Raw genomic sequence first — 27330 nt, forward strand, 5'->3', positions numbered from 1 at the left:
TTGTTGTCGGGCTCGCGCTGGTTAGCGCGAGCCGGAGAACAAAGGAATGTGAGGGAGGAATGTTGGGGAGTGCGAGGAGACGGTTGGAGAGCAGACCGGAAGCGAGGAAGTAACTGGTCTGTGTGCTGCGGCCGGGTTTTTTTTTATGTATTGGAATAAATTGAATTTACCAGTTGAGACCACGCTGCTGGAGTCCGTTATTTCACCTAAGAAGATTCACAACACCATAAAACTCACAAATAAATAAGGCCCAGGATTTAATAACATGGATATTAAAATCAGGACTGCCCTGCTTGTGCTGTTACTCATTTTGCACAAAAACCTAAAGGTAGTTTCCATAAAAGGTTGTGCTAAGCTCAGGTTACCTTTGGCATCCTTCTTACTAAAATCAGCAGCTCTTTGACAATATCATGATCAGCAAAAACAAAGACTGACATTATCAAAAGAGTTCAGTCCTGGCGTTTTTAGATGCTGTACAGCTGACTCCGGTACTGTAAATACTGCTTTAAATATTCTGTCATTTTGATAGAGTTTAAAAATAGGTGAGGCTTTTTATATTTTTGCATGATTTGAGTGTTTTGGAAGATGTCAGATAGATTGCTTTGTAGACATAAGTCTCTCATTGATCCACAAATTTGCATTAACAATGAGAGCAGTATTTTTGCACTGCTGCACCTTTGTGCCTCAAATTCACAACTGAGAAAATAGTTCAGTCTGCAAGCCCAGTCAAGTGGAGAAAAAACTCTTCAACAACTCTGATTTGCCCTGGTGCTGACGTGTTCTATTGTCTATTATCTCTGTACTGGAAACCTGTACCTCATTTAAAGATGGACATAGATGGCTGATGAGTCCAGTGAGACAGTTACATTTGAAAACCTCATAAGAATTGGAGAAAGCCTGCCTACTGCCCTCCTGCTGGGCTTGAAGATCAGAAGAAGTCTTGGGGCCTCATTTACGCACACTGCACCACCGGAGCGTAATTTTTTTATACTCTGGTTGTACAGTGTGCCAGCCCATATTTACAGACCACGCAAAGCCATCTAGTGTGGCTTTTCATGGCCTTGTAAATATGGACCCCTTTCACACATTATACTGCGTGAAAGGGGCATTCCATGGGTGCTGCTTGGGGTGCTCCCACGCAACACCCATTGAACCCAAAGGAATCTGATGCATTTCCAGATTTGCAAGTCTGGAAATGTGTCAGATTTTTATGCCACCTCAGGGGAGGCGTAAGAATGACACAACAGGGAGAAATACCTTTATTTCTCCTGCTTATTTCCATTTTGCAGCACACATAGAAAGAGGAAAACACCTCTTATAATTGTTTTTGCACCATGGCACAAGGGTGCCTGTATTGGCACTAGGCAGCAATTTCTGTGCCAATGCAGGGAAGGAGGACAGAAATGCACTGTATCTTGTAGATACAGGACATTTCTTTCCTTTCACGGTGGCGCGGAGTGGCGCAGCAAGGCACTTGCTACGCGGCCCTGCACCAAGGCACATGCTGCGCAGCCCCGCACCACGGAACTCGTAAATTAGACCCCTGGTGCTTAAGCAGGAACAGGGCACCCTTGTGGCCCCGGAATATAGGAATAGCAAAGAACTATTGCTTCTGATATCTCTCAGCTGCTGAAACCATAGTTATAAGTGTATTTTGACAAAGAACGTGTTATTAATGATAGAACACTTTTCGCTGACCCATCTCCGCCATTCAGATGGATCACTTTTTGCTCTCTGCCTCGTTTCTGCCTTTTGCCCTCTGGCTCGTCTCTGCCCTTTGCTCTCTGCCTCGTTTCTGCCTCTGCGCTTTTGCTCTCTGCCTCGTTTCTGCCTTTTGCTCTCTGCCTCGCTTCTACCTGTTTTGCTCTTTTTCTCTTTACCTTTTTCTCAGCCTTTTGCCTCTTTTCCCAACTTTCGGGCCTTTTTGCCCTCTTATATTTTTTCACATTTTCCCGTTCCTTTGCCTCCTTTCGCATTTTCCCGCTTCTTTGCCTCCTTTTGCCTTTTCCCGCTCCTTGCACACTCCCCCGCCCCGCACCCCCATTCGCCCACTCCTCATGCCTCTCAGCTGCTCCTCCCGCCCCCCTCCCTTCTTAATGGCGGTCGCTGCTCGCTAGGGTGAGTGTCTCCTGACCTAGTTTGGCCAGGTAGCACCACCAAGCCATGCCTGTGTCTCTCCCTCCCCACCCTTGCTGCTCCTAGGGATCGAGGCCCTCCGGGACCCGATCCACTAGAGTGTCTCTCTGGTTCCCCGGTCTCCCTCTGCTCTCTCTGCCTTTCTTTTACTCTTCGCCACTTTTTCCACCTCTTTCCCACTCTTCCTGCCTCTCTACTCTCTGCCTCGTTTCTGCCTTTTGCTCTCTGCTTCGTTTCTGCCTTTTGCTCTCTGCCTCATTTCTGCCTTTGCGCTTTTGCTCTCTGCCTCGTTTCTGCCTTTTGCTCTCTGCCTCATTTCTGCCTTTTGCTCTCTGCCTCGTTTCTGCCTTTTGCCCTTTGCCTCGTCTCTGCCTTTTGCTCTCTGCCTCGTTTCTGCCTTTGCGCTATTGCTCTCTGCCTCTTTTCTGTCTTTTGCTCTCTGCCTCGTTTTTGCCTTTTTGCTCTTTTTCTCTTTACCTTTTTCTCAGCCTTTTGCCTCTTTTCCCAACTTCAATCCTCGGGCCTTTTTGCCCTCTTCTATTTTTTTGCCTTTTCCTGCTCCTTCGCCTCCTTTCGCCTTTTCCCGCTCCTTTGCCTCCTTTCACCTTTTCCTGCTCCTTTGCCCGCTCCCCCACCCCCTCGCGCCCCCATTCGCCCACTCCTCCCAGCTGCTCCTCCCTCCCCCCTCCCCTCTTAATGGCGGTCGCTGCGTGCTAGGGTGAGAGTCTCCTGACCTAGTTTGGCCAGGTAGCACATTCCCCGCACGCACAGCACCACCAAGCCGTGCCCGTGTCTCCCCCTCCCAGGCCTCGCTGCTCCTAGGGTTCGAGGCCCGCTGGGACCCGATCCACTAGAGTGTCTCGCTGGTTCCCCAATCTCCCTCTGCTCTCTCTGCCTTTCTTTTACTCTTCACCACTTTTTCTGCCTCTTTCCCACTCTTCCTGCCTCTCTACTCTCTGCCTTGTTTCTGCCTTTTGCTCTCTGTCTCTTTTCTGCCTTTTGCTCTTTGCCTCGTTTCTGCCTTTGCGCTTTTGCTCTCTGCCTCATTTCTGCCTTTTGCTCTCTGCCTCGTTTCTGCCTTTTGCCCTCTGCCTCGTCTCTGCCTTTTGCTCTCTGCCTCGTTTCTGCTTTGCGCTTTTGCTCTCTGCCTCGTTTCTGCCTTTTGCTCTCTGCCTCATTTCTGCCTTTTTTGCTCTTTCTCTCTTTACCTTTTTCTCAGCCTTTTGCCTCTTTTCCCAACTTCAATCCTCGGGCCTTTTTGCCCTCTTCTATTTTTTTGCCTTTTCCCGCTCCTTTGCCTCCTTTCACCTTTTCCCGCTCCTTTGCCTCCTTTCGCCTTATCCCGCTCCTTTGCCCGCTCCACCGCACCCTCCCACCCCTATTCGCCCGCACCTCCCACCTCCCAGCTGCTCCTCCCTTCTTAATGGTGGTCGCTGTGCGACCACACAGCGGGCGCGCCAGAGGCAAGCCCATCTGCGCCCGTCTGCGCCTGGACTGTGCCCAGCGCCAGACCCCCTGGATCTCGCAACAACCACATCCCCAGCCTCCGCTACGACTCCGACGCCCTCCACGCACTCAACACCGGCAGAGACACCACCTGTTTCCAGGCTTCTCCAAAGAGCACACGTGGACCTTTCTCCTGCCACAACTGCAACTTCACCTCCACCAGAGCCCACAAAACTCCAAGGACCAAGACTAACCACCTCCGCTGCATACTCCTCAATACCCGCTCCGCGCGCAAGCACGCCGTCGAACTCTGGGACCTGCTCGACTCCACCACCCCGGACGTGGCCTTCCTAACCGAAACCTGGTGGAACAACTCCTCAGTGCCCGACATCACCATAGCCATCCCGGATGGGACAAGGTCTCTCGCAGAGACCGCACCAACAAAACCAGAGGAGGCATAGCCATCATCCACAAAGCCACCCTCGAAGCCAAGACCCTCCCGGACGACTCCTTCAGCTCCGCCGAACTCCTTCACTTTCAAGTCCACACCGACCCCATCACCACGCTCAGAGGAACACTGATTTATAGACCTCCAGGACTCAGGGCACTGTTCAGCAACACCATCACTGACTTTGCCAGCACCCACGCACTCGCCTCTACAGACTACATCCTCCTCGGGGACCTGAACTTTCACCTTAAAAAAAAAATGACACCAACTCCACCAGCCTGACCGTCAATCTCACCAACCTCGGCTTCACACAGCTCATCATCACACCCACCCACACAGCCGGTCACACTCTTGACCCCATCTTCTCCACAAGCAACCATGTCACCTTCAATCATACCACCGAACTCTACTGGACAGACCACCACTGCATCCATTTCACCTTCAAGAAACAAACAGAGCACCACCTCACCGAACAACCACCCCGCCGACGCTGGGGCAAAGTCACCGAAGACCAACAAACTAACGCCCTAGCCCAGAAACCTCCCGCCAACGCCACTGATCCTGACACCGCCGCACACAACCTCAAGCTATGGATCAACGACTGCGCCAACCACCTTGCTCCACTCAGGAAACCCTCCAACAACCAAGTCAACAAGAAAGCCACCTGGTTCACCAACGACCTCCAAGCCTCCAAACGCCTTTGCCGGAAACTCAAACAAACTTGGCTTCTTGAACGCACTCTAAATAACCACACGGCACTCAAGGACGCTACACGCAAACATCACCAACTCATCAGGGTAGCAAAAAGATCCTAGAAAACAACGCCCACGAATGCAAAGAACTTTTGAACATCGTAAAAGAACTCTCCAGCCCAAGCGCCGCCATCAACAACATCACCCCCTCCCAAGAACTATGCGAAGCCCTAGCAACCGCCTTCCACCGAAAAATCACTGACATCCATGACAGCTTCAAAACCCTTCACACCTTGGACACTCCCACTCCGCCCTCTACGAACTCCACCCGCTCCAGCCGACTGACCTCCTGGAACCGCGTCAATGACGACGAAACTCGCAAGACCATGAACTCCATCCACACCGGATCACCATCAGACCCCTGCCCGCACCACGTTTTCAACAAAGCAGACACAGCCATCGCACCACACCTGCGGAAGGTCATCAACATCTCCTTCGAAACTGCAAGATTCCCAGAAAGTTGGAAACACGCCAAAATCAATGCCCTTCTCAAAAAACCAAAGGCGGACCCCAAAGACCTGAAGAACTTTCGGCCCATCTCCCTGTTCCCTTTCCCGGCGAAGGTCATCAATAAAATCGTCAACACACAGCTCACTCGGTACCTCGAAGACAACAACATCCTCGACCCCTCCCAGTCCGGCTTCAGACGAAACCACAGCACCGAAACCGCCCTCCTCGCCACCACAGACGACTTCAGAAGCCACCTCGACAATGGAGAAACATCAGCCCTCAGCCTCCTAGGGCCACCTTCAACACTGTCTGTCACCACACTCCTCGAAGCAGGAATCCAAGACCAGGCCCTCGAATGGACTGCATCCTTCCTCGCTGGCAGAACCCAAAGAGTCCGCCTCCCCCCGTTCCAATCCAAGACCTACAACATAATCTGCGGCGTATCCCAGGGCTCATCCCTCAGCCTGATGCTGTTCAACATCTACATGGCCCCCCTCGCACAAGTGGCCCATCAGCACAACCTCAACATCATCTCCTATGCCGACGACACCCAACTCATCCTCTCCCTCACCAAAAACCCACATACCGCCAAAACCGACCTCCAAGAGGGACTGAAAGCCATCGCCGACTGGATGAGAGGCAGCCGGCTAAAACTGAACTCGGACAAAACAGAGGTTCTCATCCTGGGGCCCACCCCCTTCGCCTGGGATGACTCATGGTTGCCAGCCTCACTGGGTTCCCCACCGACACCCACCGACAGCGCACGAAACCTCGGCTTCATCCTCAACTCATCCCTCTCCATGTCAAAACAGGTAAACGCCGTCTCCTCCTCCTGCTACAACACCCTCTGCATGCTTCACAGAGTCTACAAATGGATCCCTACCGAAACAAGAAAAACAGTAACCCAGGCCCTCGTCAGCAGCAGTCTCGACTACGGCAACGTCCTCTACGCCGGCATCCCATCCAAATTCCTACAACGCCTCCAAAGCATCCAAAACGCCTCCACCCGACTCATCCTCAACATCCCTCGCCACATCACCACCCACCTAAGAGACCTTCACTGGCTCCCCGTCGACAAGAGGATCACCTTCAAGCTCCTCACCCATGCACACAAGGCACTCCACAGCACCGGACCAACCTACCTGAACAGCAGACTCAGCTTCTACACCCCCACCCGGAATCTCCGCTCCGCCAACCTCGCCCTCGCCTCCATCCCCCGCATCCGGCGCAGATCCACCGGCGGAAGATCGTTCTCTCACCTCACCGCCAAGACCTGGAACACCCTCCCGTCGGACCTGAGACGGACCCAGGTCCTGGTCTCCTTCAGAAGACTCCTCAAGACCTGGCTCTTCGAGCAGTAGCACCACCTCCCTCCCAGCGCCTTGAAATCCTCACGGGTATGCAGCGCGCTCTACAAATAGACTGATTGATTGATTTAATGTAGGCAAGTTCTCTGGCACATAGCTGCCACAACTACTGCTTCTCTCATGTGATTTAAAAAGTCTCTTTGCAAGTAAACATTACAGTTCTTCAAATGGTAATCAAGAGCTTACTGGTGCACTAATCACAAATAATGAAGACAGTGTTATGTTTCAGGTTTCTGACAGTATAGACTGGAAGATTTGGAGCTTATAAAGCAGGTAAGCAGTAAATTCAGATTTTCAAGAATTTAATCTTTTTTAGAAGTAGATAGAAACAGCAAGTCATAGAGTTGACACCTTACCTTAAAAGACACAATGTGGTGTTTCTAATTAAAGAACTGTGAATCTATACCTTAATCATCTTGGTGAGGAAACAGTCAATGTAGTCTCGTGGTGAACTGGGATCGAGCGTCTCTTTGTGTGTTTTGACTCTTTCTGTCACAAAGTTGCGGAGGTTCTGCAGGTGCTCCAACTTTGCGTGGTGTGGACCTGGGAGGTACTTTACGATTGTTGTAAAACTAGAGAATATCTGCATTTAATAAAATATAAAGCATTACCTCTTTGTACCATCATACGAACAATGCTTGATAAATTACCCAGAAGTCACAAATTACGAAATGTGCTTTTGCATCTTAGAATACTGAAACCATTTCTGTATTGATTATAGCTGTTTGCAGTTTTTTTAATTTAGTGTGATATTTCTTTCTAAAGTAGGCTAATCTGTTAATTGAGTTTTTAGAGAGTTAGTGATAATGATGGCAAAGTGGTGTTGTGTGAATATTAGACATAACCCAATTTCTTGGATTCCTATTGGGGTACCTGAAACTTGCCTTTACAGGAGTTCAAGGATTAATACTTCATCCCTAAATTCTTCTGCTCCTTCTGTGCACATAATCTGCTAGGAATATACAACTCTTAATTCAATTACCAGGTTCTAGGAACAACAAAATGGTGAGAAGTACAAATCATTTTTATGGTTGCAAACACACTGATTCGGAGGTTGCAACTGCAAAAATGTTTTTTTAAGTATGCAATGTGTCAGTGTTCTACAACAAAAATCTAGGCACCAAACATTGAACTCCAGAGTTGAGGTGCAAATGCATTCGTAAAAGGTAAGAGATCCCCTTTAAACCGCTTTGCCTTTCTGAATATAGAATAAAACTTTATTGGGGTGTAGGCAGTGCTCTAGAGGCTGCTGCTAACTCTAGAGCAACCTTTAAAAAAAAAACTTTTCTTTTAAAATACAGCACCATTTCCTTTAAGAAATTGACCTCAACAGGCCACCATCTCTGTGATGGCTACTGATTAGACTGAGGGGCCGATTACGAGTTTGGCGATCTATTGCACGATTACGACCAGACTCAAGACTGCAAGACTCATAATCAGGCCCTGAGTCTCGATCTACTACAGTAGTGTGACATGCCTCATTAATATTCATGAGGTAGGTCAGAATGTGACCCATTCCAAATCCAAATTTAGAAAACCAATCAATTAGTAGATAAGTCAGTTCATTAAATTCTTAATTGGTCAAAAAAAGTAGTGGTTGCAAATTGCGACTGGATTTTTTGCCACAAGATATTTGTGCATCTGCCCCATAGTTTCCTAACACATAAAAAAAAGATCTATTGCCTACTGCACCCATCGCAACAAATGCATCTTTCACCATGAAAATCGCATGTGCCTAGGGCATCAACCAGAATACCAAACTTTTTATATCTACACATTGTGCCGCTTGTTCTTAGATTATTAAATTTGGGAGTGCTTGCAAACAGGTCAACCCCCAGTTAAATGTTTTTTTATGTGCAGGTCAGTTAAGTTTGCATAAGTTTAAATTGAACTTTTCCTTTATCTTTCCAACGTTCCACATCACTTCTGTTGTCCACTCTTGTAACAGCCACATTTCATATTAATATTACATCTATTTACTTAATTTTTCAGTAAATTTAAAGAGTGGTCAGAGGTAAGCAAAGAAGTTGGAGAACTAAGTTGTCCAACCTTTACTGAATTTGAGGTTTGTGAGTTCAAGTTCCAGCATGGTGGACAAGGAAGGCAACTGTTTGGCCCGAGAACTGAGAGTGCTTTGCTGGTTCTTTATACTTTTCCTGCCATTGTAAGTGCAAATACCTTTGCTCTCAGCTTAGCCTAGAGACTGTTTAGCATTGTGTAATAAAATAAATGTGAGAGGGTGTAAGAATAGATTAGGGGCACCATTGGAGGGGGGTAGTGATGGAATCTGTGAAGAAGGAGGCTATGGGGCAGAAGGGAAAGAGATATTTTCTAGAGGTGGGTGAAACGTTCTGCTCCGCCAGTGGAGTTTGCAGAATTTTGTCCCCTCCACGTTCCAGCAAAACTCTGCCAACTGCTGCATGGCTGAATTCTTTCTTGCGTGGCTCGCCAACATTAAGTTGGTAAGCGTAAGTGAGAATTTGCGTCCCCTAGCTACATTTTTGAACGCTTGAAAATCTACTGGTGAGATTTTGAAAGCCCATGGAAACGGCATGTCACAACCATTCACACTGAGAAAGCTGCCACTCAAGTAGAAAATCTACCAAAGCAGCAGAAAGCAGTAGTGCCCTCTGGCGCACTGAGTGGTGCCAGCTGCGTTGATTTTAGAGCACGGAACAAGCTCCCGGTGCTAAAAATCAGCACAAGGAGTGCGACATGCTCAAATTCCATCCCTTCACAGAACTCCCCGAAATCTTGAGATTTTTTTTGTAACTTTGTGGAATTCCACAGAGTAAAACTCTGCGAGTTCCGCCAACGCCTAATTATTTTCACACCAGATGCTACTAAACACCAAAGCCAATCCTCCCTCCAAGTGATATCACATCCAGTCATAGACACTTTATTTTTGCCCTCTGGGTCAGTAACAAATACCCTACAAGAAGCCATTATGACACCCTCACTCTGTGCAAGGAAATCTAGCCAGGCTAAATTGGAAGTCATCAGCCCCTCATTCATAAGATATGAACTGAAGTAAATAATTCTATACCCTCACCTTCATCTTCTCCAATCAAGTTACTACCCTGCACAAGGCGTTTAATTGGTGCTAGTGTTCCTACAGGCTGGCCTTCAAATAATAAATGTTGAGAGAGTCAACACACTGATTATTCCACACCGTTTAGCCTGTTTTGACATCACCAACTCGTGCATCTTATAACACTTTGTTCAGATCTTGGATAATGCAGATGGCTGTTTTCTGCACTTATATACCTTATCCTAGTTATTTTCAATAATTTGTTGTGTGTCAAACAGTGTTCACTACTACCTCACACCTCTGACATTTTAAAACCACATAGTTTCCCTTTTCAGACATTACATAGACATAGTGATACTCATCCCAATTTTGAAGGTCAGAGCGCTTTACATCATAAAACATATTATACAAATACATTGTTTACATCAATTTACAGGAAATGTTGATTAAAGCAATAAGGACTACAAGGTGTAGGAGTCACTGTCATCCATACTGATAGGCATAATGTGTTAAGAGTGCTTGGTCTGAAGAAATTGAGTGGCAGATTATCTAAGTTTATGATGTGCAGTAACCAAAGTTCTTGCATGAACAAAGCTAGCACCACATCACAAAAAGTGCTAAGATATGGTGTTGCTACTCTCTCCTCTAGTGCTGGCTTAAATTAGACTGCCTTGTGCCAATGGACTCACCCTTGTACCACACTGAAGCATGCTTGGGTGAAGTTAAGCTTAGATTTTATACTGGAAGAGTACCCTTCCAGCACAAAATTATATGCTTTGACAAAATGTAATACTTTGCCACTTTGTATTTGAGCTGCATGGTGATGCATACATGGAAGTTTGAAAATAAATCTTTTCTCCAAATGTATGCCTGCCTCAAGGAAGCGTATGTTTTTCTGCCAATCCCACTCTATCAACTTAAGTCGAAAAGGATTAGATCAAACTCCATTGCTGAGTGCATGGGAATGTCTATTAAACTGATGTAAAGTAGCACATAATGGTACTGTTTGTTAGTAGTAGTAGTAGTAGTAGTATTTACTTTATTATGGTGAAACAACCATAAAAGTATACATAAATACATTCATAAAATTGAGTATATCCAATCTCGTAGTGCATTCAGATCTTTAAATTTTTTTTTAAATGTATTATTTACACATGTGAAAGATTTAAAACACACATGCATCGTGTAAGTGCAAGGTACAAGTTTAACTTGAAGTATACGTACAGCATGTGGGAAACAGGTTTAAATTGGAGATGGAGTAATCAAATGTAAGTTTAAAACTATCTGTCCGATAGCTAGACAGCCTGGGCACTTTGTCAGTCCAATAATACCCATTAGGACATGGCTATTCTGTCTTATGCGCCATGCTTGCTCCAGATATTTGGTTACAGTAATGACTATCACCGCCTTTGAGACATATTTAAGGATTTTCAGGGCCTCTCAGTAGTGTCTGGTACTCAAGAGCTTACAAACAGGGATTATCCATCTCCCGTGAGGGTGTGAATATTGCTGGCAGAAAAAAAGAAAGTGCTTTTCAGTTTCCTTTATCTGAGGACAGCAATGACAAGACACAGAGGAAGTATGCTTCTCCCATTTAGCCATTAAGGGCCAGATGTAGCAAGCCGTTTGCATGTCGCAAACTGCGAAAATCGCAGTTTGCGCCATGCAAACGGCCTCCCGCGATGCACATTCACAAATTGCGAGTCGTACCAACTTGCAATTTGTGAATGCGACTCGCAAATAGGAAGGGGTGTTCCCTTCCTATTTGCAACTCGCATCGCAACTCAGAATTGCTTTGTGACCGCGAATGCGGTCGCAAAGCAACTCGCAGTTACCACCAGCGTCACAAAGGGGGTAACTCATTCGCAAAAGGGAAGGGGTCCCCATGGGACCCCTTCCCCTTTGTGAATGTCGACAAAAATATTTTTTCAGAGCAGGCAGTGGTCCTATGGACCACTGCCTACTCTGAAAAAAACGAAACCAAATGGTTTTGGTATTTTTTTCATTTTGCAACTCGTTTTCCTTTAAGAAAAACAGGCTGCAATTTTTTTTTTAAAACTGCTTTATTTAAAAAGCAGTCTCAGACATGGAGGTCTGCTGACTTCAGCAGGCCACCATCCCTGTGAGTGCAGGGACTCGCTATGGGGTTGCAAAATGCGACACACCTCATGAATATTGATAAGGTGGGTCTTTGCGACCCCATTGCGAGTCGCAGAAGGTGTCTGAGACACCATTCTGCATATGCTTTTGCGATTCTGAAATTGCGAGTCGCACCGACTCGCAAATTCAGAATCGCAAAAGCATATCTTGATACATCTGCCTCTAAATGTCTTAGTGGTAGGGACCCGAACCTAAGCTGTAGGTACAGGTGCTTGGCAAAGGGGGCATAGATTTAATCCAGGAAATTTTTGTAGGATGGGAAGCATTTAATGTTTAAAAATTGCCCAGACAGGTTCTCATGACCATTGTTTAACCATGTCTGTTCCAAGGCATAGTTCCAGTAAACTCTTTTTAATGTCAGGGATACGTCCTTTGCAACCACTGTGGGAGACTTCCAAAGGTCAATCATTTTCAGTTTCTCACACTGGGACTTAATGTAGATCAGTGAAGGCATAATTACCCGTGAGTCACTAGAAATTAGGTCAATCAAGGAGTCCCTATACGGTGTTAGTTCCCCTCATTTCCACAGCCTCACCTAATACAACAAGGGTTTTAAAGTCACCACCAAAGTTATAGGGTTTAGTGCTAATTCCATTGTCAGTGGCACCAATGGCGTGCCCTTAGGTAACTTGAGCATGTTCTTAAGAAAATTATTTTCAGCTGTTAGATGGACGGTAGCATCCGTGAAAACCCAAATCTCTGCCCCATAAGTGGCTGCCATGAGGGCAGTAACTTTGTATATCTGGAGAACCAGGGACACTGCACCACCCCCGTTTCCTTCTGTTTCCTGCTGATTGGGTAAGCCTTCTGGACAAGAAGATTTTTGCTCTTCACCATCTGATGGCCCCAAGACATTAAATCAGACAGTCGGACCCCTAAATAGTCAAAGTGTTTGACTTGTTCAATTGTGGAGCCATTGATTAACATTCTCCATTGTAAAATGTCTTGTGGTTGTTTATCCCCATAAATTTTGTTTTTGTTGGGTTAATTTCCAGACTGATTGCCCTACAAAAGGCCACGAAGGAGTCCAGTTTTGCCTGGAGGCCCATTGGAGTTCTAGAGATGAGCAAGGTATCGTCAGCGAACATTAATATCGGAAGCAGGGTTCCAGCAAGCTTAGGGGCATCATGCGTACATTGTGAAAGCCATTTAACTGCCCCATTAATGTAGAGACTGAAAAGTGTCGGGCCGGTACGCAACCATGCTTTACCCCTCGACGAGTTGGAATCGGGTCTGTTAAATCCCCCCGTGTTCCATCTCACTTTGGCATAGGTTTTTATGTGGAGTGCTCTCAAGATATGTATTAGGTCAAACGGCACCTCATATCCTGCAAGTATTTCCCACAAGTTATCCCTAGGTACCAGGTCGAAGGCTGCCCTAAGATCTATAAAAGCAACATACAGGTGATCCCTCATTTGCATCAGGGCTATCCTGGCTTCAGCCTGGGAGAAATATGGTCACTCGGTCTCTACGTTCGCCTCCATCTCAGGAGGGTTGGAAAAGACTACAGGTCAACCAAGCAATATCTCTAAATTAGTTCCTCCCTAATGCTTTCATCGTGTTCCACCCCTCCTCACTGTACACGGATCTGAAGTGCTCAACCAAAGCTCCCGGTTGCACTACCGCTTCAAGGTGGTTATCTATTAATTTTGAGCTCGATGCCACCAGTGACCAAAACATCTTCTGATTCTTACTCTTAAGCGCATTGGTAAGGTCATCCCATAGGGCCATCTCCCAGTTCTGTTTAGCCTTTTTTAGGATAGCCTTGTAGTTATTCCTAGTAATGGTTATTTTTGGCTTGATTCGCACTTCAAAGCATGTAGGAGACCGAGCTTGATCAACCGACAGTCCTTAGTAAACCATCCTGGGGCAACTTTGTTGGAAGCCCCTCTTTTCCTAATTTTAGTAAACAGAGGCCTAAGCTGTTCCATGAGCTGACAATGAACAAAAACCATATTGGGTTCATACCCTCTGAACGGTGTTACTTCAACTAGGTTATCCACAAATTTCCCCATTATCCATTACTTCTGCCCATTTCACGTTCCTCCTGTTATCAACTGTCTGTAGGGGATTTGCATGGACTACCACTGATAGATTACAGCTAGTAAATATAGCAGGAGAGAATACAGCACTTAAGGCCTCATGATCGCTATCTGTTCGAGGTATAACTGCCATGTCTGTCAAGAGAGGCCACATTTCCAGTTCGACCAGGAGATACTCAATGTAAGAACTCAAAATGACTCTCTTAAAGGTCGGGTGCGTGGGATTTTCAGAACAGATATTGCCATTAGCAATTATTAAGCCATTCTCCATTATCAAATCTTCTAGTTGGCAAGCTACAGTGCTTAATTTCCCTGTCCTTTGTGTGGCTACCCCAGAACCAATCAGAGCACCTTGGAGATCCTGCAAATAGACTATCTCCCTCTGCCCTTTTCCAAGTGTTGTGTTACAATCACCTGCGATCAATTTTAAGGCGCCTCCTTTTAGGCGCTAAACAGTATTAGCAAGATGAACTACTGTGGGGGAGGGGTCATTTACAGGGACTGATCTAATATAGGCATTAATTATCACAATATATCTGGCCCCAGTAGGTGTTTTAACTTTTATTTCTACCCCTAGCAAGTCTTTACTTCCCGTTGGAACTATTTTTACTAATGGGAAAAGATCTAGTTTCAACCAAATAAGAAGACCCCTAGAAGCTCTACCCACCAATGAAGGGACTGCATTAGCAACAAAGGTAATATCCCACTTCTATGTACTGGTGCCACTGCCCACGTCTCTTGCAAAAGTATGACCTCACCCCACTGTGGGTCTGCAAGCTTAGCACGGACAGCTGCTATTTTCAAAGTTATAACTCTAATGGAGTTTTTGTCAATCAGCCTGCTATCCCACCTCAGGACCCACCCTAGTGCCTACCTGTTCAGCCATAATAGAATTAATCTTACTCTGTGTAGCGGTATCCCTCATATCATCACTCATGGCACTCAGCTCTAGGTCCTTGATGGCGCATGCTACAGTATGCCCACTCATGCCTCCCCTAGATGTACAGTTAAGGACAGAACTTGTCCTTACCCTCCCGATTGTCAATCAATGTCTGCTAAGTTAGAATATTCCCCCACTAATGTGGTGCGTTGGAGGTGAGTTAAAGAGTTACACCCTTCTGAGATCTGGACTTCTCCTAGTCGGCTGGGGGCATTGAGTTTAAGGCGTATGTGTGTTCTTGGAGTAGGTCTAAATCTTAATTCCATGGATATCAACACATCCACCATTTAGGAGTCTTAAGTTTCACTCCTATATAATCCCATTGGTGTGCAAAGGGGCTACAACGTGAGGCAAATAATATGTCATCCCTAATGATAGACGTACAAACACTGGTGTGGTGGAGCCAGAGGATTACTTTGCTAATGCAAGATTCTTGAGTTTCACTGGCTCCGTGTGTAAGCTTGGGGACATTTGTCAGGTTGATAATGCTAGACAGACGTGTACTCTTGTTGTTATTGGAGGTATTTTGACTCCCACAATGAATCTGGCCTGTTTGCAGGAGGATGGCCGAATGGACTGTGCACTGTGTTGTTTGAGGGTGTATCTACCTCCAATTAATTCTCCTCTTACAAGGTTAGATGAGGTTGTGCGTGCTACGCTAGCAAACCCACCATTGTCAGCAGCTAACCCATTACCCTTAACTGACTGCTGCTTTAGGAGGGGTGCTTGGCTATAGGGCTTTGGCATTGGGTTTGCACCGCCTATCTTGGTTCCTAAGGGCCATATTTATACTTTTTGACGCACAACTGCGGCAACGCAGTTGTGCGCAAATTTTTTTTAACGCCGGCTAACTCCATTCCAAAGCGCCATGCGGGCGCCTTATTTATTGAATGACGTTAGCCAGCGCAGCTGACTGGTGTGCGTCAAAAAAAATTACCCACACCAGGCAGCGCCGGTGTAGGGGAAAATGGAGCTTGGGCGTCAAAAAATGGGGCAAGTCAGGTCTGAGGCAAAATATTGGCCTCAACCCGATTTGCACCATCTTTTTTTGACTCCCAACCCCCATTGAAATGACTCCTGTCTTAGCACAGACAGGAGTCATGCCCCCTTGCCCAATGGCCATGCCCAGGGGACTTATGTCCCCAGGGCATGGTCATTGGGCTTAGTGGCATGTAGGGGGGCACAAATCAGGCCCCCCTATGCCACAAAAAAATAAATATATACTTACCTGAACTTACCTTAAGTTCCCTGGGATGGGTCCCTCCATCCTTGGGCGTCCTCCTGGGGTGGGCAAGGGTGGCAGGGGGTGTCCCTGGGGGCATGGGAGGGCACCTCTGGGCTCCTTCCGAGCCCACAGGTCCCTTAACGCCTGCCCTGACCAGGCGTTAAAAAATGACGCAAAAACGGCTGGACGTCATTTTTTCAGGCCCGCCCACTCCTGTGCGTCATTTTTGCACAGGAGTTTAAATAAGGCGCACATGCCTTAGAGTAAATTTTTAGAAGGGAACGCCTACCTTGCATATTATTAACGCAAGGTAGGTGTCCACGCTAAAAAATGACGCAAACTCCAAGATCTTTGGCGCTAGACGGGTCTAACGCCAAAGTATAAATATGGAGTTAGCTTTGCGTCGGATTTGCGTAAAAAAAAATGACGCAAATCCCGCGCAAACAGAGTATAAATATGCCCCTAAGTTTTCCCCCAAAGTAGATAATTTGGCCACCTTTTCACCTAATTCGACAGACATCTTGTTCATACACTCACACAATCCCTGTATCCCTCCTCTAAGTGCCTGTAGCTGTAGCTGTGCCAGTGGTTCCCCTATCTTGGGCTGATTTAAATCTACTGTGTCTGGGTGCCTTGCTAGATTCAATGAATCGGGGATCTCATCTGGTACAGGTCGTTGGTTAGCTAGGAGGGCAAACCGGTTGGAGCAGTCAATAGTAATAGCGGCTGTACATTCAACCTGAGAATGATCTATTGAAGGGACCGGGGCAGCTGCTAGTGTGCTTACCCTTTAATGCTCATCCCCTGGTGCATAGCTATCTTTTGGGCTAGAGCCAGACACGGTGCCACGCCCCTTTGTGGTTTTCTTAAAGAAGGTCTGTATACACTTGGGAGGTGTAACTCATTTACCGTTCCGCTGAGATGGATCTGCGTTGTTTGTGGCCAATAAACCCTCTACTTCCACTATCAGATTATCAGTTTCATTCAGGGTACAGTTCTCTGTGGAATGCCTAGCGAACTTGGTTATGCCTGCTGCCCACAAGGGTTTATCGGTGGCCTTTCTCTTGCCCATAATAAATAGGTTACTTCCAGAATTACGAAGGAATCTTGTGTGATTCAACGATCTGACAGTGGTATACCTATAGGGTGCTTTATCGATAAAACCCAGCTCAGCCATTGTACAATGCGATACCTGCGCAAGCGTTCGCCCTGCACCATTCAAGGGATTATGCCCCATATACCCAAACCACCGACACCCAGCGCCAAGACTATGACCGGCCTAAGAAAAGCCTTTGCAGTCGCTTCCCTTCTTTCCTACCTGCCCCGCACAAGAGCTTGCACGCAAAGGCCAAATGGGGTGGCCCTGCTTCTTCCTGATGCTGACAGGCACAGGACGGGCCTGCCCTTGGCCCGGGCGCAGCCCGCGCACGTCCCATGCTGCAGTATGCCCCCTTGCGCTTTACAGCGCTCGGATCTGGCAAGTGGGAGCAGGTGATGCAGAAAATGGCCGCCTACTGCGGCCGCAAAGCAGTCTGGGATCTGTAGTCCCTCTGGCCTCTGGTCTCGATCAGCACGTCCCGCGCTGCATTATGCCCCCTTGTGCTTTATAGCGCTCTTTGGATCTAGCAAGCATGACCGGATGATGCAGAAAATGGGCGCCTCCTAGGGCCGCAAAGCAGTCTGGGATCTGTAATCCCTCTGGCCTCTGGTCTCGATCAGAGCGTCCCGCTGGCTGTATCTGTTGTGACTTCTTCTGAGTACGCTTTGTATCATCGGTAAAGCACTGTTTGTTACCTTAGGGCTGTTTTCCACTGCAAGGCAGGGTTTGCGCTGGTAAGCCCAAAAACTATACTTTGTACCTGCTCTGTATCACTTTTGTGTTGCAAACCAGGAACAAAGAGTTAGGAAATCTGCTTCTGTAAACCTAACACAATGATTGGGTTGTCATACATATAAAAGTGTATTGATACCTAAAGGAACCCTTTTTTGCAACCTCAAAATAATGAAAGATTAAGAGGAAAAACAATGAGGTTCTTCATCTATGCATATCAAATTGCATGCAGCACTCTGATGCCAGCTAACAGCTATGTGCTATATTAAAACGATTGTTACTTAGGAACTCCAATTAGCAAAGGATCTCTGTGACCAAAGCAATGACCCACTAAGCTATCACCATAAAATACTAATCTGTGATCCACATGCCACACAATGTGCTTTACAGCAGAAACATATATACCCCATGCTGCTATATCATTAGTCAGACCTTTGACTAGAGAAATCACAAACCTTTTCCTCAAGTTCATTAACTACCATGGCTACAATGCACTTGTAATATCCCCTGAAAAATGGCAAGCACACAGAGATCTGTGTAGGATGCTCTTATTTCAGTTCAGCCTGTCATGCAGAGAGTGCTCCCTTGACCTTGGTACCCAGTGCGATAGTACCATTCACACTGCCCTAAAGCTGGCTGTGCTTGGAGGAGGATTTTAATAACTTTAGTCTGACAGGGACCAAGTAGGGATACAGAAGGTTGTACTTGCAATGAATAACCTCCCAAGCACACTAGGAGTCATACAAAAGAAAGTGAAGAGAAAACTGTGAAGAGGAGACTGGTGTGTCTGTGAGGAATTCACACTGATCAGGAGTGCAGGCTGCTGACAATCTTTTGTTTACATCAATTTACAGGAAATGGTGATTAAAGCAATGAGGAACTGATAGAGAAAGTGGTTTAAAAGGGTGTTGAATTCGTTTACAGATACTCAAGTGGATTCCACATAGTGTTTTGCCTCTAGGTTATATATTCCAGTGCCTCCCCTTTTATTGATTTAAATTGTGGATATATTAGTAGGCCATTTCATTGGGTGTGATTTATAGCCTGCCGTAATGGACTTTACTGGAAAAAATTCACTAAGTGCAAAGGTAAAATTGGCATGTAAGGCTACTATTGTTAAAATAGAGACAACATCTAGCATAGAAGTAGAAGGTTCTAGAGGGTTAGCAATAGGAGATTGGGTGGGAAGTGATTCTAGGGTGCAGACCTAAAGCACAATTGAGACTGAGATTGAGGTTTAATGGATGAGTGTTGCTGTAGAATTAATTTGTATTGCTATTTACATTATGAGTTTTGTTATTATGTTTTGTTATTGTAATGTATACCTTTCTTGAGATGACAATTTGTACCCATCAGGCTTGTCTGACATGTAGCTGAAACATCTCGGTCCACTCTAACCAACCAATTGGTCAACATCACAAATTTTCTTTGGGCCTAGTCTGCTTCTTAACTTACACCTCCCTGTAAAGTCTTCTGTCTTTTTATATTGCTTGAGATTCCTTGACTCGATGTTCACCAGTTGCAGCCTTCTTTCCTTTTTCACAGGGTGCTCTATGCCACTGTTGCTACAAGAACTTGTCCTACCTCTATTTATCTTAATTTGTCATATATTCTCCTAATTTACTTTTAATTTATTTATTTAACCTTGTGCAACACTTTACTGTCCAACTGCAATAGCATCCATGACATATATAAAAACACTTGCCAGTCCAATTGTAGAATTCATGAACCGTAAGAGTTCATTGATGTGAGTAAGCAAGGTGAGAAACTTCTTGTCTTCATAGTCAAATCTGCTTCCAAATACAATGGAGCAGATGATGTTGGAGACAGCTCTACTGATGAAGAATGTGGGATCAAAAGGAAGTCCTAGAGGAAAAATACAATTTTTTAGTACATGAAGTTTTGGACAGCTGCACTCTGACATTTGGAAGGAAGCAACAAAATCTTAATATCAAAACATATTTTCTCATTCAACAAATCAGTATTCCCTACATCATGTTTTTAACACTGGTTTCCATTTTCCACTTGTGGTTGAGTTCCTAAAATAAATTGAATGTAGCATTGGATTTGCCTATTGATGATTGTACCAACGTTCCATGTTATTCTCTTCTTGCTGTTGATAACTCCTTAATTCATTACACTTTTCTCTCCATTAGTCAGCATGACTGTGTCTGTTTAGTGAAAATTTGCACCTGTCCACCCTATCACTGTTTTCCCTTGATGGAAGAAACCAATGGGTGATCACGTGAGCTATGTACTGATGGCATCCAATTTTTAGTAGATATGAGTGTGGATGCTAATGACTACATCAACTTTATTGATTGTCTAAGGATTGTCAAACGTTGGGTGAACTCCAATGGCCTTTATCTAACCAGTAGTAGAATAGAATGTATGCTTTCAAGCAAAGATCTTAGCACTTCACCCTTATTTGACTGGCCAGAAGATTCTGGTCCTTTTCCCACCCCTGTTCCTGAGGTTCGTCATTTATGGGTGCTGTTTGGTGATAAGTTATCCTTTGTTCCCCAAGTACAATCAATGGTCAAACCAGTAAATTGCAGTCTATGGGCCTTGATTAGATTTTGGCAGATGTGTTACTCCATCACAACGGTGATGACGGATATCCCATCCACCCAAATATAAATCCCAAAGAAAATTATGGGATTTATGTTTCGGCTGACGGGATATACATCACAGTTGTGACCGAGTAACCCATCCACCGAAATCTAAATCAAGCCCTATGTATTTTATCTAAAAACAGAAACTAACAGACCAGTTTTGTCCTTGAAGCACTGCATGTGTATTGCCCAGGCAGAAGTACTATCTAGAACACGGTATGGCAAGTCTGCCTACTTGGATATTCTAAACAATATGCCTGCAAACAGCAAAGGGCACAAAACAGAGCAGCGTGTCTTGCCCTCGATAAAACTGGGGGAGTCAGCCAAGCTAGACACAAGCCAGATTCCTGACTCTGCTCAGCTTGAGGTCTTCATGCAACTTTGAGGCCAAAATGAGCCAAGCTTTAATGTAACTTCTGCTTGTCACTCAAACTTAACCTCATGCACAAAGAATTAAAGAAAATCTTTGATGTAAAGCAGAAGAGAAAGAAATACCAATCTAGCGGCTAATGTGCACAAAGTGTAATTAGAAAACTTGGGAATAATTCCTGCTTCCCTGCTTGTCCAAATTGTGTAAGTATAGCCAAAACCTTTGTGTTTGATTTATATTTATAATGTTGTTTCATGCATAATAAAATTCTAGGCCATATATACAGTAGAGTGCACATGACAACTTCTTCCCAGAGTTATCCAAGGTTAAGCAGCATGCAGAATGAAGGCTATGTTTCTTTGTGGGTTTGCAGACTAAGCAAAGGAACATAAGAGTAATGGGGGAGATAGCTGTATAGACAAAGTCCCTGACACAATATTCTCCCGTACCATTCTTCCTTTTTCATAGGTTCATTGGTTTCTGAATTTCTTTTTCTTTGCCAATGTTGGCTTGAAATGGATTGAAGAGTCTGCCCATTGTACTGGAGAATGATCAATGCATGTTGGTCTCGACCCATTGATGCTTTTTATCTAATTCAATGCGGTATTATTTACCAATCAAACAAATAAATACATTCCAGCAGCAGGCAGAGCCATTATGAATTTCATAATCAATTACAATATCATCACATTTGCATGAGTCAAAGTTCACAATCGCATTTTTGCTCATCAGTTTCAAACGTGAAAGGACACTCTTTCATAACCTCGCCCACCGGCCCTAATCTTTATGTGCTTTTTTGCAGAAATATTTTTAGCGCAGACCAATATTTTCAAATAAGGGCCCCCGGGTGTTACACTATTAGGTTTACCTTCTTAAAGTAAACTCTCCTGTTAATTTTCTTGTCGGTGAATGGGACTTGTTCTCCCTTTTAGCTATAGCAGCATTTTTCACAAATCTTAAAACAGTGATTGTCGAGGGCATGGATAACCAGGTCAAATGTTAAGAAAACAGCAGCAGACCATTGAGTGGGTCACTGATCGCTGGAGTCTGTGAAAAGCTCTGTTATGGATACCTGAGCAGGTTACATCAATGCTCTGTGTGTTATTAATACACTGGCATCTAGTTTTTACAAAATGTCTTATGGTAGTGCCACTCTTTTTGAGGCTTTTTTTTGTGTCCCATAGCACTGCACGGTCATATGTCAAAACCACAATCAAAGCCAAGATTCCATTGTCACCTACAGGCATCTATACCTATATGCATATATACCAAATTCACCAAATAAACTCACTAAGCCATTCTAACATCTCATTTAATCGTTGTCAAATCTCCAGGATTTATTTTGAAGTTGCACACACGGCGTGCAATCGCTCCGTGCAGGGTTCGGCCCTCTAGAATGACTTCTAGGTGCATCTATCATTTAATTGAGATGACTTTCTTCATACTCTGCGGAACAGGATCCCAAATGTTTTGGGGCCCAGTGGAGTCTTGGCAAGTCTCCGGGTATATATATACTTTAATCTTTGCAAGTATCCACGGACCTATGTACTTTATAATGCAGAATGTAACCTTGGCAATCTGTTTAAACTTTAACTTTTGGTCAAAAACTCTCTTTTGTCTCTTCTGGACTCTTGGACCTTCCATTACTCATGAAGATAAGAGGCAGGTTGACATTTAAACAGGTGTTCAGCTAATCCACCAACACAGATTTTCCCCCTGCGTACCTTACCCCGCCAAAACCAGAATTTTAACGGTTAACTTAATACAATTCCATTTCCCCCTGCACGAAAGCCTCTAAACTAATTACACATCTTTCAGGATGTTTGTTCTTGGAAATTACAATTTGCACAGATAGTATTGGTTGATAATGACTGAAATGTGTCGAGGTGCACAAAGTTCCAACATTTTTAAGTTTGCAAACTGTTTCAACTGACTTGCACCCTGCAGCTGGGGCGAGCACATTCTAAACAAGCACCTCTGGGAAACCACAGCACTCTGTCACGTCTCATTACCAGACTTTCCTGGAGGAAGACTATGCGGTCACTGCATAATTTAAAACTGCATAGCTGTAATCCTCCAAAACGTGTCTTCTATCAAGGTAAATATTTAGTGCTCATCATGAAGATCACCATTTATTCCAGTTAAATCTCGGCTGTGGGAATTGAGCAATCCAACTGCTCATACTGGAGTGAGAACACATTTAAATTCAGCAAGAGATGACTGGTGAGTAACAAAAACATCTAATAATGCAAAACAGAGTAATAATAAAAAACAGGCTTGTGCATTGTTAACACTTAAGCAAACTTTCCCCGTCACACGAACCCTTTTCACACTGTGTCCTATCTACTTTCCCCTGTGCACAGGCTGATGCACCTAGAGGTGCAGTATTTACAGCGGAGAGAAGCACGCGTGTCATCGCTAGCTTCCAGCTGGTGGGATATTTTCGTGCAGGTACTGCAATGCTAAATCTGTCCATTTGGTTTCCTGTTCCTTTACAGACTCAGTAGTGCCATCACTGTCCTGCTCTGGCAGTTCATTCACCGGAATGGCAACATCCTCGTAGGGAAGTTTATCCTCCCGCCAAGCATCATCAATAAGGTCCACTATTCTTCCGTCTCGAAGCACCTCGCTATCCATAGTGGCGAGACGAAATCAGGAGCTGTACTCCAAGATGGAAATTCAAATTGATATCTGAAAAGGTCCTGCCAGTGAGCTTGTCCGCCCACACTCACCGGGTGAGCTTCCTCCCGGTTGTTTGTTGGGAACGGCTGAGATATTTAGTGATAATCTCATAGTTTTTCTCCCATAATTCACAAAGTTTGATAAGCAAATGTTGGTCGATATATTTTCTTACCAGATGGAGTTTAATAAATCAGAGATGAAATATGTTAGAATGTCAGAAATGTTTTACGCCACCAAGGAAAGAAAATTGAAATATGCCTGCAGTTACTGCAAACCTGCAACAACTGTGATGAAAGTGCACATTAATAGCTCTTAATTTCTGGTAAAAAAATAAAGAGATCTCATTAAACAGTGCAATCTGCATTTCTTTGTTTTTAATTATAGTCCAATATTAGGAAACATAAACTGTACATCATTGCATGCAGCCTTTACCCCGCCATTTGTATATCTGCTTGACATAATTTTATCCTGAAGCCATGATATGAGGAATAACGCTCTTTCTCTGAGGGGAAGTTGCACAATTAGGAGCAGATTTACAAGAAAGTAACACATCGGTCCCTATGTGCCACTTTTCTTGCATCCCCCTTGCCCCCCTAACTTAATAATGGTTGCCCCATACTTACAATACTCAAAATGTCGACGCTAGTGCAGCAAAGCTCAGGGAGGCCCATAGATTATTATGGGTGCGCCACTTTAACATCTGTCCTGAGCAGACATTAAAAATGACAGAAAAAATGGCACTGTGAAATCTTGTAAATTTCACTGTGTCATTTTTTCCGGCCTCCCTGTGTGAAAACATCCCCCTTGCGTTCATTGTGCCTAGTGCAGGAATAATGTGGTGCAAGGGGTTGCATGCATTGCACCACTTTGTGAATATGGCGCGGTGGAATGATCACCTCTCAGAGAAGTTACTCCTGAAAGGGCAGCTTGCACCACTTACACTTCCTAGGGCCCAATTAATCTTTTTCTCTGAGTTCTGAGGAGTAAAGCAACAGACATAAAATTCAAAGGGCCATATTTAGTTGAAAATTACAGGGAGTGGTGCTGCGCTAAATTTGGCAGCGTCGTGCACCGTCATTTTCAAAATGCAGGAATGCGCCATATTTACTAGAATACAGCTCACCCCGTGTTTCTCCCTGCGCCGGTACTTATATTTGCTGCTGTGCTCCAACACAGCAACACTGCACCATGGTGCAAGGATGGCTGCGTTTGCGGGGGAGATTGCTTTTGTGCAGGAAGGAACACCTTCCTGCACAAAAACAATCTTAAATGGTGATTTTCTCTTTCTATGTGTGCTGCAAAATGCAGCACACATAGAAAGAGCCAAAAACCGAGGATAAATAAAAGCATATCTCCTTGTTGCACCATGCTAACACCACCCCTGGGTTGGCATTAGATTTTCGCGGTGCCTCAGGTTTATAAAAACTCATAAATCTGAGGCAGCGTCACAATGCAATGGATTTTGCTGTGGCACGTCCTCATGGAAAGTTTAAACCATTTAAAATAAATTCAGACCATCACTCCAGCCAAGTTAATACAGACATAAATACACACTTGATTGAAATGAGTATACATACATTTCTCATAGGAGCAATGAATATAAAATGGTTATGAAAATACCATTTCTAAACACTAGCATAAACATACTTGAATGAGGATTAATAAATACAGTTTACATGGAAACATTTTCAAGACTTTAGTCATATGTGCTCTTTACTTATATGCATTTCAGTGCACCACGTTATATGAAAACCATTTATACATTACATAGGAAGCGATTACTCCTTTGTTTCACATTCTGGAAGAACATATTGGCACAGCCACGTTATGCTGTCTCAACTCCCCCATGCCATTTTAAGTCATCACAAACATACTTACTCTTGAAAGAGACTCGCTAAAACCTAGTTGTCTTCATCAGCTTTCATCTAGATTCTTCCAAAAGCTTCATTTCATAATAATATTTACACTAATTATATTCCATTTCAACCTCTGCTTTCTTTCTATTCTCCCCCTTCTGAATCTTCATTCCCTGAAAAACCTTATATGCAACCAACAGAACTATTGCCATTATCACACTAATCAATAATGACTTCAGAATAAAACCTACAACTCCACTTTCTAAGATTCCAAACCTTCGGCCCATACCTGAAAATCCATTGATTCCCAAGCACTTGCTGCTTCGAACTCCTTCAGATCTTTTGTCAATCCTGAAATATTCTGAATATATTTATCCAAATCCTTACTCTTATCTGGAATATAAGTACAACAGTGCTGAATCTTCAGCATCCGGCAGATTCCGCCCTCTTTTGTGAGCAACAAGTCTAGCGTAAGTCAATTTTGTAAAACCATTGATCTTATCGCCACCATCTCTGTGTTTACAAGCATCACAGAATTGAAGGTGCTAGTAGCTAACTTATCCACTATTGTAGACAGCTTTCTACTTTTCAAATCATTCAGCATCACCCCTCCAGATGGAATCAATGCACCATTAATGTCTCCAACTATTTCTGAAACACTATCTCCTCTTTTAGTCCTAGGTTTCATCTTCCACACAGGATCCTCAAGAGGTTTCACATGATAGATCATTGGAAATACTATTGCCATACAACACATTCCATGCCATCCATTTGGTACCTCAAAATGTGCATACTGTCCACAAGATAAAATACACTCCAGGAATCACAGGATCTTTTCCATCCAGAAAAGATTTCACTCTTGCCTTTAACAACAAAGACAAGTTCACAATCACTGTTCCCTATAAACAATGGTTCTATGTATCTCTGATCAGTGTGAATGCACAATTCCCCTTTGTGTTGCCAATCTAAAGTTAATGTTGGTAAATTCCCTTGCACTTAGTGTTCAATTTCTTCCTTATTCTATCTACTTGATTTCTGAGATCCATATCTGTTTTAGAACTGGACTTTTATCCTGTCTTCCACTACGTTTAAGAATTTATTTTCTATGTCTGTCATGGAACAGGTCAGATTATGTCTGTGTGCATATGCAGTGTCTAAACCTTCGATAATATGAAATATTTCCTTGCTATTTCTTCATCTTTAAAATAAGGATTTCTATTCAGATGTTCAAACAGAGGACATTGTAGCAACACTAGGTCATCATGTGGGAAATAGTATTGGAAGCTTCCATCATTGTAACAAATGCTCAATAAAATATGCTCAATAGTAGACTGCAAGAAATGCCATCAGTCAATAGAATGTGATGATATGTGATACCTTCCAACACAGAAGCAGGTAACTGTGTACAAACATATCTTACATAGCATTCATCATATTAATATTGTCATACAGCTACAAAAAGTATACATTTGCTGAATAATCTCCTCTAGACTCATGTATGTGTAATATTTTCTCATCTAACTCATAAATGCTAGGTTTTAAAGTCTTCAGGGAAACAGTGTGGGGTAACTCTTTCTATACAGAAGCTGCACCTATTATGTACCTACATCTACTTCACTGATTTGGCTCCATTATGTCTTCAAAATCAGATCTATTATCAATTAAATGCAGCAGCAAAATATATCTTCATTGCTTCAATAATGAGAACAGCAAACAAAGCACAAACGTTCAAGAGTTCATTAACATATGTACAAATCTTTGAGAGACTTCCCTTGCCCTAATTTGTTTTCTTTTAAATGACAATCCTTTCTCTTCGTCTACTCATGCCTAGGTATTTTACCCAATTCCCTATCTCAATCAATACAAATGTCTCTAATGTTCAAACAAACCAAGTTCAGAAATGGCAACGAAAATTCAAAGTACAACTGGGCAACAATTTTCAGTTCACGTAGATTCATCTAAACCTGTATGTTGACTCC

At 44.2% G+C, this 27330-nt stretch overlaps 1 protein-coding gene and 1 pseudogene across 1 annotated transcript in view; both read right to left on the bottom strand.

Annotated features, from left to right (window-relative positions):
* Positions 1–27330, bottom strand: part of LOC138259672 (cytochrome P450 2F3-like) — a 159728-nt gene that overhangs the window by 70041 nt on the left and 62357 nt on the right. Inside the window, exons 4-5 of the mRNA XM_069207545.1 lie at positions 19534–19694; positions 7006–7182 (exon numbers count right to left, since the gene is read on the bottom strand). Of these exons, the coding sequence (XP_069063646.1) occupies positions 7006–7182; positions 19534–19694 (338 nt within the window). The remainder of the gene's footprint in view (positions 1–7005; positions 7183–19533; positions 19695–27330) is intronic.
* On the bottom strand, positions 22931–23583 carry LOC138259673 (anaphase-promoting complex subunit 13 pseudogene; annotated as a pseudogene).

The sequence above is a fragment of the Pleurodeles waltl genome, chromosome 9 (genome assembly GCF_031143425.1).
Source record: "Pleurodeles waltl isolate 20211129_DDA chromosome 9, aPleWal1.hap1.20221129, whole genome shotgun sequence".
Taxonomy (NCBI): domain Eukaryota; kingdom Metazoa; phylum Chordata; class Amphibia; order Caudata; family Salamandridae; genus Pleurodeles; species Pleurodeles waltl.